The sequence below is a fragment of the Andrographis paniculata genome, unplaced genomic scaffold, assembly GCF_009805555.1.
Source record: "Andrographis paniculata isolate CXL003 unplaced genomic scaffold, ASM980555v1 Contig61END, whole genome shotgun sequence".
Classification (NCBI taxonomy): Eukaryota; Viridiplantae; Streptophyta; class Magnoliopsida; order Lamiales; family Acanthaceae; genus Andrographis; species Andrographis paniculata.
The window spans coordinates 925,870-938,137 of record NW_026137597.1 but is presented as its reverse complement, the minus strand read 5'-3'; the positions used below and the strand labels follow the sequence as shown (position 1 = coordinate 938,137).

The following is a 12,268-nucleotide window of genomic DNA, read 5'->3' as shown; positions in this document are numbered from 1 at the left end:
ATGTTAAAAAATAATGTTTCAGGATAAGAGATTAATTTCTCAATCTTTTGTTCACAATATTCCCACTACTGAACACATCTTTTCTTCCCATTTTAAGCATCTAAATCAAAATCAGTAACTACGTTTACTTATAAGATTTTGGTTTTGGGTTTTGATTTTAAATAGTAAAATTTTAAATTAAAATAATTGTTTGATATATAATAAATAAAAAATAATAGTTTGATTTAATATTTTTTTAAAAAATAACAATTAAATAGTAAAATTAAAAATAAAATCTCACAAGTAAACACACCATTAATATAAAAGATTTTGGTTATAATTTCTTAACAATTTAAAATATTATATTAAAAAGTATTTTAATCATTATACTCAATGCTTAATATTTGCATCTAGAAATCGTTATAATTTTCATTAAGTTTATATAATTGTCTCTCGTAAAATTGTACAAAATGTGTTCCTCGGGTACATTTAAAAATGGATAAGCTGTTTTTTTATTCCCCTAATTGGACCTTCTTATCATTTTAGTCTCGTAAGTGGAGTCTGTCACAAATTAGTTCCATAAGTGAAAATTTTTCGTTGTTTTAGTCCTCCGGCGCCGGAGACGCCCGCGTGGCTCGCCGGAGGCTACGTGTCCGCCAGGTCAGCGACACCCGGCGGACACGTGGATTTTATTATTATTTTTTATTTTTTTTATTTTTTAAAATTTATTTTAAATTTATTTTAAATTTATTTATTTGGTCTAATTAAAAAAAAAATAAAAAATTAAACAAAAATAAAAAAATAAAATCAACGTGTCCGCTAGGTGTCCTGGCCAGGCTTCTGGCGAGCCACGCAGACGTTTTCAGTGCCGGATGACTAAAACAACAAAAATTTTACACTTATAGAACTAGTTTGCGACGTGCTCTGCTTACAAAACTAAAATGATAAAGGGCCCGGACTAAAAAAAACAGTTTACCTTTTAAAAATTAACATAGAAAGAAATAATAGAAAGTATTCATGTTATTGATCGATCGTGTACACATTTAATTGATGACATTATCTTAATGAATTACGCACTTCTTTATTTGTACCAAAAATAATTATGTTTAAATTAAAAGAAATCGGTCAGCTATTTGTTAGCCTTTGTAGTGTCGTCATCTGTATTATCGTCTTGGATCACGTGCTCGAATATATGATCTTTCACCTCTTTTACCTGCAAATATATTATTTTACACTTTATTAATTACAATGTGATCTTAAAACGTACTACCTCCATCCCATGTAATATGGGTGTATTATAAGACAAAAATTTAGGTAAAATATAATTAGTAAGTAATTAAGAAATGTATTAGTAAAAATAATTATAGATTAAGATTAAGATAATTAAATAATTTAATTAAAATTAAAAAATTATAAAATTTAAAATTTAAAATGCGATTAAAGTGCATAATTATATTTTCAAAAATAGAAAAGACAAGTTATGTGAAACGGACGAAAATAGAAAATAATGATAAATTATGTAGGACGGAGAGAGTAATTAAAAAATATATATATATGATTATTTTAATCGTGAGTAATTACTTTGTCCAATCAGACGTATACATGTAAAACAAAACAAAATAAAATAATATAAAAAATCCAATATATTAATCAAGATCTGATATCATTTAAATATAGATTGGGGGTTTTGATTTTAGATTAAGATTTGAATAATAAAATATTTAAATTTAAATAGTAATATGATGTGATATAAATATGTATTGATGTGATATTTTAAATGTAAAACTGATTTTTAATGTATAATATAAAAAATAAAAAATAGATATTTGATTTGATATTTTTGAGGAAAAATAATTTGGGTGAACAGTAGAAATCCACACAAACCCTTCGAACAAAAACACCTAAAATATTTTCCCCATTGTATTAATGGTTAATTTTTGTTCGTTACCAAAATTTAAACACAAGGGTAAACTGTATTTATGTAAATCAGTAGGACGGTTTTATATTAAGTTTCAGCATCCATGGTAAACAGTTTAAGACTATTTTGTATTAATTTATATTATCTAATTATATTTTAAAAATAATTAATGTTTTTATTAGTTAGCACAAGTGCTAAAAAAAAAAATTAAATTATATAACACTCCCTTGTGTTTTTAGTAAAAATGCATAAAACATCTTGTATTTAATTTACTGCGTGAAACTCCTTGTGATATTGTAAAGTTTGCATGAAACGTCCTCTTTGGCCAAAACTGATATTTGGTTCTAAATAAAGACCTAAATTACTCAAGTTTTATACAAATAAAAAACGTAAAATATTTTAAATAATTTTTTGAATAAAATAAATAATGAATTGATTAATCATTCATTTTAATAGTTTTTGTTTTTTTTTAAAAGATCAGATAAAAATTTGTCTCATAAAACTATAAAAAATGAATGATTAATCAATTATTTATTTATTTATTTTATTCAAAAAAATTATTTAAAATATTTTAGTTTTTTATTTGTATAAAACTTGCGTAATTTAGGTTTTTATTTAGAACTAAATATCAGTTTTGGTCAAGGAGAGTGTTTCGTGGAAACTTTACAATAACATAAGGGGGTTTCACGCAATAAATAAAATATAAGGTATTTTGTGCATTTTTACTAAAACACAATAGAGTGTTATATAATTTAACCAAAAATAAAAAATAAAAAATTCTAACATCTGTGCCGTTATTAATTTGCTTAACAAATAATAAAATTTTTGGAAGATTGTATATGTAAATATTACACTAGTATTATATATAGAAAATGATAATTGAATCTGGGCTGGTGTGTTTGTTTATTCCTGTTTTGGCTATTTAATTTGTTTTTATTTTTCAAAAATAAATACACTATCCCAAAAATATTTTTCCATCTTTGCTAATAAAATATCTTAATATAATATTAATATTATATTAAAATATAGTAGAAATAAATATAAAAAAGATTAAACTAATCTTATTAGTATTGTGTGATATAAATGTAATGACATTTGTACAATATATTGTAAATTGAAAGGATATTTGTAATGTTAGATAGATAGTACATTTACTTAAAAAAATGAAATTGATATTTTGTCATGAGACGGATCAAAATTGAAAAATTGATAGATTATTAAGGGACATGGAAGATTACTTTTTTATGAAATATTCTTTAAAAAATAATTTTATTCAAAATATTTTTATAATTTTTAATAGTTAACAACAAAAATTTTATTATTATTAAGACACTAGAAACAAAAAATACCTTTTCTTTTTTGAAATAGTTCAATTTGAATTTAAACATTACTTGATTTGATATAAATTAATATTCAAAATGATGTTTGAGTGAAAAATAAACTTTAAAAAAGAGAAAACAATATATTACTGTAGCTTGATTTATACTACTTCCGTACGGCTCTAAGAGTCTTATTTACTTTTTGCGTGTTGATATTTAAATATTAATTATTATATCAAAACGTAGTACAAATTAAGAAACAATTGCAAAAATACTTCAATTAGTGTCTTATAATACTAATATAAGGACATTTTTATAAAAAATTATACATATACAAGGATATTTTAATGTTATGTATAATGATACAAAAAGTAAATGTGACCCTTAGAGACGGAAAGTATAATGCATGGGTACGAGAAAGTTTTGATTTAATTTTAAAATAATTAATAAGCTATTAATATTGTTTCCATTGAATTTAAAATTAAATATAATACATATATAAATTCGAACCTGTTGAACTATTTCTTCGGCTTGTTTGGCTTTTTCAAGAGCAATGTCTGTTAATTTATCCAGCTTCTCAACTGTTTCCACGAGATTACTATCTTCCGGAAGTTTCGACTCGATTTCATCTACCAACTTATCTGCTTGATCGGCTATGTTTTCTATTATATCTGTTACAGTCTCTACTGTCGTTATCGTCTGATCGATCTTGGCTATTTAAATATGCACACATACGAAGTGAATTAGATACACATAACACTTATATGTATACAATAAAATAAGTGAGTTTTAATTTGCCAAAAAAAAAAAAGTTAATTTACTTTTTTTTTTTTTTTTTGTTAATTTTGAATGATGATCACAAATAACAATTTTTATCCTATCACTTGTTTATATTCTATTATGCTAAAAGACATCAACATATTAGCTTAAAAAGGTTAGGTATTCTATTACTCTATCACTTGTTGATTTTAAATAAAATAAAAATATAAATTTTATATTGTAACTTTAAAGGATAAAAAATTATTTGTGCGATAAATGTCATTCATTCGAATTCTTTATTATAATTGTTGTTGTTGTTGTCGTCATCATACATACAAGCATAAATGAAAAAAAAATATATATATATTAAAAGAGCGGTGAATGATAAGTAATATTTACCTTTAAGGGGGGTGAAAATGCCTCCTTTGTGACCTGCCGCAGGTAAAACTATACTAAATACGAACCCAATCAACCACTTTTTCCTATATCAAATTCCCTTTTGGATCAAACATAGTAAAAATTTATTCATGATGCATATTTCTTCAAGAATTCAAAAGCTTGCATGCATAAATATATTACCATGAAGCAAGATGATTTTCATTCGAAGAGGAGGATGGCGATGAGGACGATGATGAAGTTGCATTACGTCTATTTATGTTCGACATTTTTTTGCCCCTATGAATGAGTATAGAACATTAGCGTCAGGGATTTTTTTTTTCAATAATAATATACATTAAAAAGAATCTTAGAAGAGTTTTAAGAGAAATTTATATTATGTTCTTTTGTTAGTTTTACCATAAATTTTTACTATTAATACTTTATTTTTCCTCCAAAAATATCATACCAAATAATTACTTTTCCTTTTTCATATTATATTACAAATTTATTTTACATTCAAAATATCATATCAACCTCAATTAATATCACATCAAACAAATATTAAATTCAACTTTTTACTATTAGAAAATCCAAACCCCAGAGCTAAAACCCACAAACAAACACACACTGAGGGTGTGTTGAATGTGTTTTAAAAATGAATATATTTTTCTTTGATTTTTTTATTATCATAATGTACTTATGCATATCAAAATTTTTCTACATAAAATATTTCATTCAATAGTTATTTATCTAAAACTTATGGGCGTATTTGGTTTGTATATGTGTTTGTGTTTTGCAATAGTATTTTGTATTTATATAATAATTTGATTGATGTGCATTGAGAAAAAATAATATATCTTTAGAAGATAACATTAAAAATTATAATAACAGAAAAAAAATATATAAAAATAGGGTAAAAATTAAATAACCACTAATGAAAAAATCTATAATAAATACACACTTAAAATTACGAGGAAAAGTATTGATGAAATGAGATATTTTAGATTAACTATTGGAATTGTGTTATTTTCAAAGGTTTTGTTGTCGTGCAAATTTGGTGTGCTCTAATAGCTGTCACTAATTTGTTTGCTTTCGATTTCGATGATAGTTTAGTGTGAGATCTTAAATGGGAGCATACCTTACAACTTAGATAATTATCATTTTTTTCTTATGTTTTAAATAGACTATTCTATATATTTTTATTTTTTTGTTTGTTTGTTTTTGGAAATCGATTTTCATATATATATATATATATATGTGTGTGTTCACTTTATGTTTTTGAATTGATGTGGTTTCTATGTTAGATATGATCAAAACGTGTTGGTAATATAAAAAAATAATGAATTATTGATTTTTGCGAGTGAGTGAGTGTGTAAATTGTGTTAATATGTGTATATTATATTTTTTTAATAATATTTGTGATAATCCTTCCATTTAAAAATAGTAAATAAACAAAGGTGTTATATATATATATATATATAAAATGTACATGTTAGAGATTGTGTATTTATAAATAATAATAATAAACTTAATAGTAAAAAGTTAAAAATAAAAACACAAACAAACATATGTTCTCTCCCAGTGCAACTAAATTAAATTTAAGATACAATTATATGACCAAAATCAAGTTGAAAAAATAAAAATAAAAGGTCAAGAAAGTAATGGGTGTGTGTGGTTTTAAATTTGACAGGTAAATTTGGAATTTTGAATAATAGAATTTTAAAATAAATATGGGTAAACTGTTTTTTTTAGTCCCGTAACTGGAATCCCTTATCATTTTAGTCTCGTAAGTAGAGTATGTCGCAAATTAGTCCCATAAGTAAAAAATTTTCGTTGTTTTAGTCTTCCGGCGCCGGAGAGGCCCGCGTGGCTCGCCGGAAGCCACCTGTCTGCCAAGTGTCCTGCTAGGCTAGCGACACTTGGCGGACACGTGAATTTTGTTTTTATTTTTTATTTTTTTTCAATCGGACCAAATAAAAAAACTAAGAAAGGCAAATAAAATTAAAAATAATTTTTTAAAAAAATTAAAAATAAAATAAAAAATAAACTCCACGTGTCCGCCAAATATCGCTGACCTGGCAGACACGTGGCCTTTGGCGAGCCACGCGGGCGTCTCCGGCGTCGGAGGACTAAAACAACAAAATTTTTCACTTATGAGACTAGTTTGCGATATGCTCCACTTACGAGACTAAAATGATAAGGGGTCCTAAAAAAACAGTTTACCCATAAATATTTACCAAATAGTGGCCAATCGTGTCACGGGAAATTGAAATTTTATATGTAACTTGATTTTATTTTCAGTTTTTCACCTCAATTCATTTTAAGTCTACCAATACCATTGTTGTGTTTTGGTATACTTTAAAAATAGTAATTATATGCCGGGCGGAACTAGAATTGAATTAAATGAGGCTGATTTTTCGTACTTAGCTATAATTATACATATAAAATAGCATATATCTATTTATTAGCATATGAAATAATAGTGCTTAGCTATATCACAAATCCAAAATTTGATTTATATGCATGTTGTGTTGGCTATATAGATAACTCTAAATATCGTTTAGATATCAATAATTATGTAAACTTTAAATTCTAATACCACAAAATAGGGAGTAACAGCCGCACTAGGAATAATTTTAAACTGAAATACAAGATTTATAATGATATAAATATGTATTGGTGTGATTAAAATTAATTTTTAGTATAATTTATATAATAACTTAAAGTGTTTTATTTGATTTTTTAGAGAGAAAAACACATTATAATAGTAAAATTATGTATAAAATTTTACAAATAAACACATCTTATGATTGTAAATATTTATTTTTGTATTTTAAAAATCAATAAATAATATATATTTCAATTAAAAAAAATAAAAACAAAATTCAATTCTAGATTTTTAGTATTTATTTTGAGCCTTCAATTTCTTTTATATTAAATATATATAATTTTTTTTTTCGGTCTAAATAAGTAAAAAAAATAATAATAAAATAGGGGGAAGGTGTGGCAAGAGCGACTAGGGTGGGCATTCGGATTTTCGGTTCGGATTTTGCCAAATATAAACTAATTTGAAAATCCGAAATTTTTGAAAAAATCAATCCGAACCGAACCGAACCGAAATCTGAAATCCGAAAATCCAAAATTTGAACTAAAAAATCCGAAATTTTAAATATTTTTAATTATTTTTTTAATTTGTAAATTTCTTTTATATTTTATTATTATTTTATAATATTAAATATATATAATATATAAAAGTAAATATATTAAAATATAATTAATAATTTTGAGTTTTTTTATATTAAAATATAATATTTTCTAATAAAATATTAAATATATATAATAAAAAAATATATTAAAATGTTATATTTCGGATTGGTTCAGATTTTAAGTATACTGATCCGATCCGATCTGAAAATTCAAAATTTGTTAAAAATTTAATTCGAACCAATCCGAAAATCCGAACCAAATTTTAAATTTCGGTTTGATTTGGATCGAATTTTCGAATTTTGAATATTTTGCTCAACCTAGGGGGATTGAAGCCGACCCTTGCCCCAAGGTGCTTCCCCCGGCCCCTGATTATATGCGCTTCATATGATACTTTAAATAAAAATTAATTTTGTAATATAATATAAATAATTTTTAAAAAAATATTTAATATAATATTTTTCATAGTGAAAAAAAAATGTTACTCTAAATAAATAATAAAAATATGTATTTGAAAATACAAAATCTATTGCATATGTAGAATCCACTCATCCAATCTTTAAAAAGTGAGAATCAATTCATTGTTTTTCATAAACAATATAATTAGATCTTTCAAACAAACCCTAATTCGAGTTTCCGGGTATAAGTATGATTCAATTCCTCAATTATCTTGTTATCGATTCGAGGATATATATATATATATATATATTTTAACATGATTCTGAAAGATCTAGAGCCCCAAGTTCATCATTTTGATCTTATATGATCTGTGCAATTTTTCTCAGTTTTTTTTCAAATCAATTATTATTTGAATGATTTGGAATCCTACAATAAACACATGTATAAAAATTCTGAATACCTTAAATCTAACAAAACCTATGAATTCAATGAATTTATTTGTAATCTTTTAACTTGAATTTGGGTTACGACATGCAAGTGAAGCAGTTTTGATTGTTTTATTTTAAATCGATGATTAAATAAAAGGGAAAAAAAAAACAAGAAACTTTTTAACAAAAAATGAATTGTAGGTACCTTGTATAGATCTCATAATATTTCCCTCTCTTGATGGTGAAGATGGTTGAGTACTCATCATGTCTGAGATTGAGGTTAGAGGTAAGGTGGTCCGTACGAGGGGTGAAATAGGGATTTCTGCAAGTAGTCTTGATGGAGATTGACATGCATATGGATATGGACATGGCTGCTCTAAGCTTACTTCTTTCTCAGCTGAATTCATGGGGAAGAAGATCATATATATATATATATATATATATATTTGTAATTATAATTGAATACGTCATGAAATAATCGTGTGTAAATTTAAAAGATAAGGAAAATTGTGAATTTTGTCTTACATGTGCATTCAATTATCATTTTTTTTTTATTGCAAAATTAATACTCTATTACTTATTATTAAAGAGTTATCTGGATGTCATATTTATAATAAAAATGGAAAATATAAATAAAACATATATATATATATAATATTAGAATTTTCAAATAAATAAATTATATATAAATGGGGTTCTAGTTTATAATGAATGGGGTGTAGTGTGTCGGATTGTGGATTGAATTGTGACGAAGGAATCAATGGCATGTACATCATATGGATTGCATGTTATTTTTTTATGTGGCTCTCGTCGGATTGCAATTTGCCTTCAATAATTACTTCTCAAATTAATTTATCTTATCATTATCTTTTTAATATATATATATAACAATACTTCATAATTCAACACAATATTTATAGTACACGATACAATTAATGGCATGTATATCTTTTTTTTTTTTTTTTTTTTGTTCTTTTAACTAAATTTTTCGAAACATTTCTCCAAAAAATTTAATATATTATGCACACTTATTATTTTTATATTACTTATACAATTTTATATACCTCACATAAAAAATACCCCTTTAAACCAAAACACAAAACAAACACAAGTGTTCATTGAAATTGTAAAACCAAACTAAAAGATAGCATTATTACTCATAGGGTATGAAATAGACTCGATATACTTAAATCATAACAACCTATGTAATGGATAAAATCAAATGTAAAACAACTAGATTTAATCTTTAATTTAATAACTAAAATATCTCTAACATCCTTAAATTTAAGTGGTGTCGCAGAAAAAATTTGAATTTACAAAGAGAAATCGAAGATAATGTAGCCATAATAGTCTATCATGTCAAAATCGTAAGCAGTGCTCTTAATTTAATTGGAGTCGTAAACGATGGGACTCTCACTGGAGTCGGAAACAACGGGATTCTCAATAAAGTAAAAAAACGGGTCTCTGAGTTTGAAACAACAGAACTTTCAAAGAAGTTGGAAATATGATTTTAGAGAAATATGGTAGACAGATAACCAGACATAACTTCAAATATAGAGAGAAATCATGACTCAAAACAGAATCAAAATGAAAAATAGAAAAACTAACAATTACAGGTGGAATCTAAAAAACGGGAGATCTCCAGACACATTTCAAATTAAATGTACCAGAGATACGTGAGTTCCAGGTATATTCTAAATTGAATGTATTCAGATATACATTGGTTTTTTAGACTATGTTTACTTCAGTAGAATAATAATTGACTCTGATACAATGTGAAAATAAATTTTGTAAACTGAGTCAAAAATTACATTCTATTTATAATAAAAATAGAAACCTATAATAAGCATGTCATTTGACTTAATAAATTCAAATAATAACAACCTAATTAAATAAATATATTTAAATAATAACAGACATAATTCAAATAATAACAAACTAATAATATAATGCAATTTTTGAATATTAATAAAATATCCTCATATAAATTTTGTGTTATCTATCTATGTATTATGTGCTTACTGATTTGCTCAAATAATCACAATAACTTCTCCCATATGTATATGATATCAATACTTTTCAAGTTTGACATAATTTTCTATTAGTCATTGTTGGAACAAGCAAAAAGCAAAAATTCTCTTTTTGCTATTTTTGGCAATAAACAAGCACTGACACGTTGTTGTAGCTATCCAGTTTAATCATCGGATTTTTAATGGTAAGGGACAAAATGACTTATCCTATGTGGAAGAGATGCAGACGTGACTGTGGAGTGTTTAATACCTCATGCATGACATTAAATGACTTTGAACCCACTGCTCCAAAAGTTGTCATAGTTAACTTTGTCCTTCGTGTAGTGTGTATATATTTTGTTTGTATGTTTGTGTATCTCACACGCAACGATTAGAACATTTGTGATTGTATTATCTCCACCTTGAGTGAGTGTTGAGAGGTTCTTCAATGGAGGTTTGAAGATGAGAAGAAGAATTCTAGGAGTCGAAGCTGAACGAGATAACCATCCGGTATGCAACCTTATTCTAGCTTGGCCGCTAGTCTACTGGTGTCGTTATGGAGTAGTAACAACCGGTTCATTGTAGTTTGTAAAAATAAATGAAACTTGGGTAGAAGATAGACTGAGTAGTTTTGGTTGGTGTCTTATACGATATAAACCGAGTATTTGGTTTAGTTAAGACTCCTGGATTGGAATCTCCCAGACGTTGGTTGGAAAACCGAACTGGGTAAACAAACCTCGTGTGTGTTGTTCTTCTTTGCACTCACTCACCTATCGATTTGTGCACGAACACACACTGTTGTTACAACCATAAGGCAACTATGCGTTCAAAGCTATGTCAACCACGCACGATTTCATATTTTCCGCTGTGTATAAAACTCGGAGGCGTTGGATCTCTTTTCGGACTGATCGAACATCCAACAACTATTATATACTTTATTTGTTCAAACAGAAAATACTATTTTTACTATTTATTTTGTTTATTTTATTTAAAAATATTATTTTTTATTATAATAAAATTAATTACACATTAGTAAAAAAAAAAATACTTTTAACTTTTAAATAAATTAAAAATATACTATCACACATATAGTTAATTTATACATAAAATATAAAGGTTAAAAAATATCAAAATTATTTTATACACATGCATTAACTAATAAAAATATTTTATTTTATTAATCTAATACAAAAATCCAAAGAGTAAATTCGAGTGAATAGGATGGATGTGAATTTAAAAATATTTAATTTAATTTAATTTATTAAAATTTGTTTCTATTTTATAACTATAGGTTTTTTTAATTTTTTTAAATTAAATTATAATTTAGTGTGATAGTTTATATGAAAATGTGTGTTTGGTTACCATCTCGATCTTGATTGGCACTACACTCCTAATTTTTTTTTATCAAAATATTACATGATATGGGTCCCACTTAAAATTTATTCAAAATTCTTTATTTTTATCTCTTTTTTCAATAAACAAATATTTTTATATATATTTAAAACTTTTATTTTTTTTAGTAAAATTAATTTATGTTAATTATAACTAAATATTTATATTTTTTTATATATTTTTATTATATAAAATTTTATTCTCATATAATGATATCCATATTGTATATATTTTAATAAAATCTAATTATAAAAATAATTACATATATATTTTTTATTTTTTTAATCATATATATATTACATTATATATCAAATATTAATTAAATAAATCAACTCCAGCCCAACTTTCACGTCCACAACTCCAGTATAACATTTTTTTAAGATAACTTTAAAAGGAAATAGTCAAATATATTAAAATAACAAAGTTCTAATTTTATTTTTATTATTTATAAATCAGCACAAAGAAATTCATTTGTGTTTTGAT

General features: G+C 25.0%; 1 protein-coding gene across 5 annotated transcripts; it reads right to left on the bottom strand.

The window, feature by feature from the left end:
* Nucleotides 1-981: 981 nt before the first annotated feature.
* LOC127260350 (uncharacterized) lies at nt 982-8,804 on the bottom strand. 5 transcript variants are annotated; one of them, XM_051288064.1, is made up of 5 exons: nt 8,590-8,804; nt 4,555-4,650; nt 4,375-4,457; nt 3,727-3,887; nt 982-1,192 (listed from the first exon to the last, which is right to left on the bottom strand). In XM_051288064.1, the coding sequence occupies exons 1-5, from the start codon at nt 8,751-8,753 to the stop codon at nt 1,109-1,111; spliced, it is 588 nt and encodes a 195-aa protein (XP_051144021.1). In that variant the 5' UTR covers nt 8,754-8,804; the 3' UTR covers nt 982-1,108. The 5 variants fall into 5 exon arrangements, with proteins under 5 accessions (XP_051144021.1, XP_051144024.1, XP_051144020.1 ...); XM_051288067.1 differs by having other exon boundaries at nt 4,375-4,407; nt 8,590-8,803; XM_051288063.1 differs by having other exon boundaries at nt 3,727-3,929; nt 8,590-8,802.
* Nucleotides 8,805-12,268: the final 3,464 nt, after the last annotated feature.

Coding starts and splice junctions, on each gene's coding strand:
- LOC127260350 (XM_051288063.1), bottom strand. CDS start 8,753: ATGTCCATATCCATATGCATGTCAATCTCCATCAAGACTACTTGCAGA. Junction 4,651..8,589: donor TATTATGAGATCTATACAAG/GTACCTACAATT, acceptor ACTCATTCATAG/GGGCAAAAAAATGTCGAACA. Junction 4,458..4,554: donor GAAAATCATCTTGCTTCATG/GTAATATATTTA, acceptor AATTTGATATAG/GAAAAAGTGGTTGATTGGGT.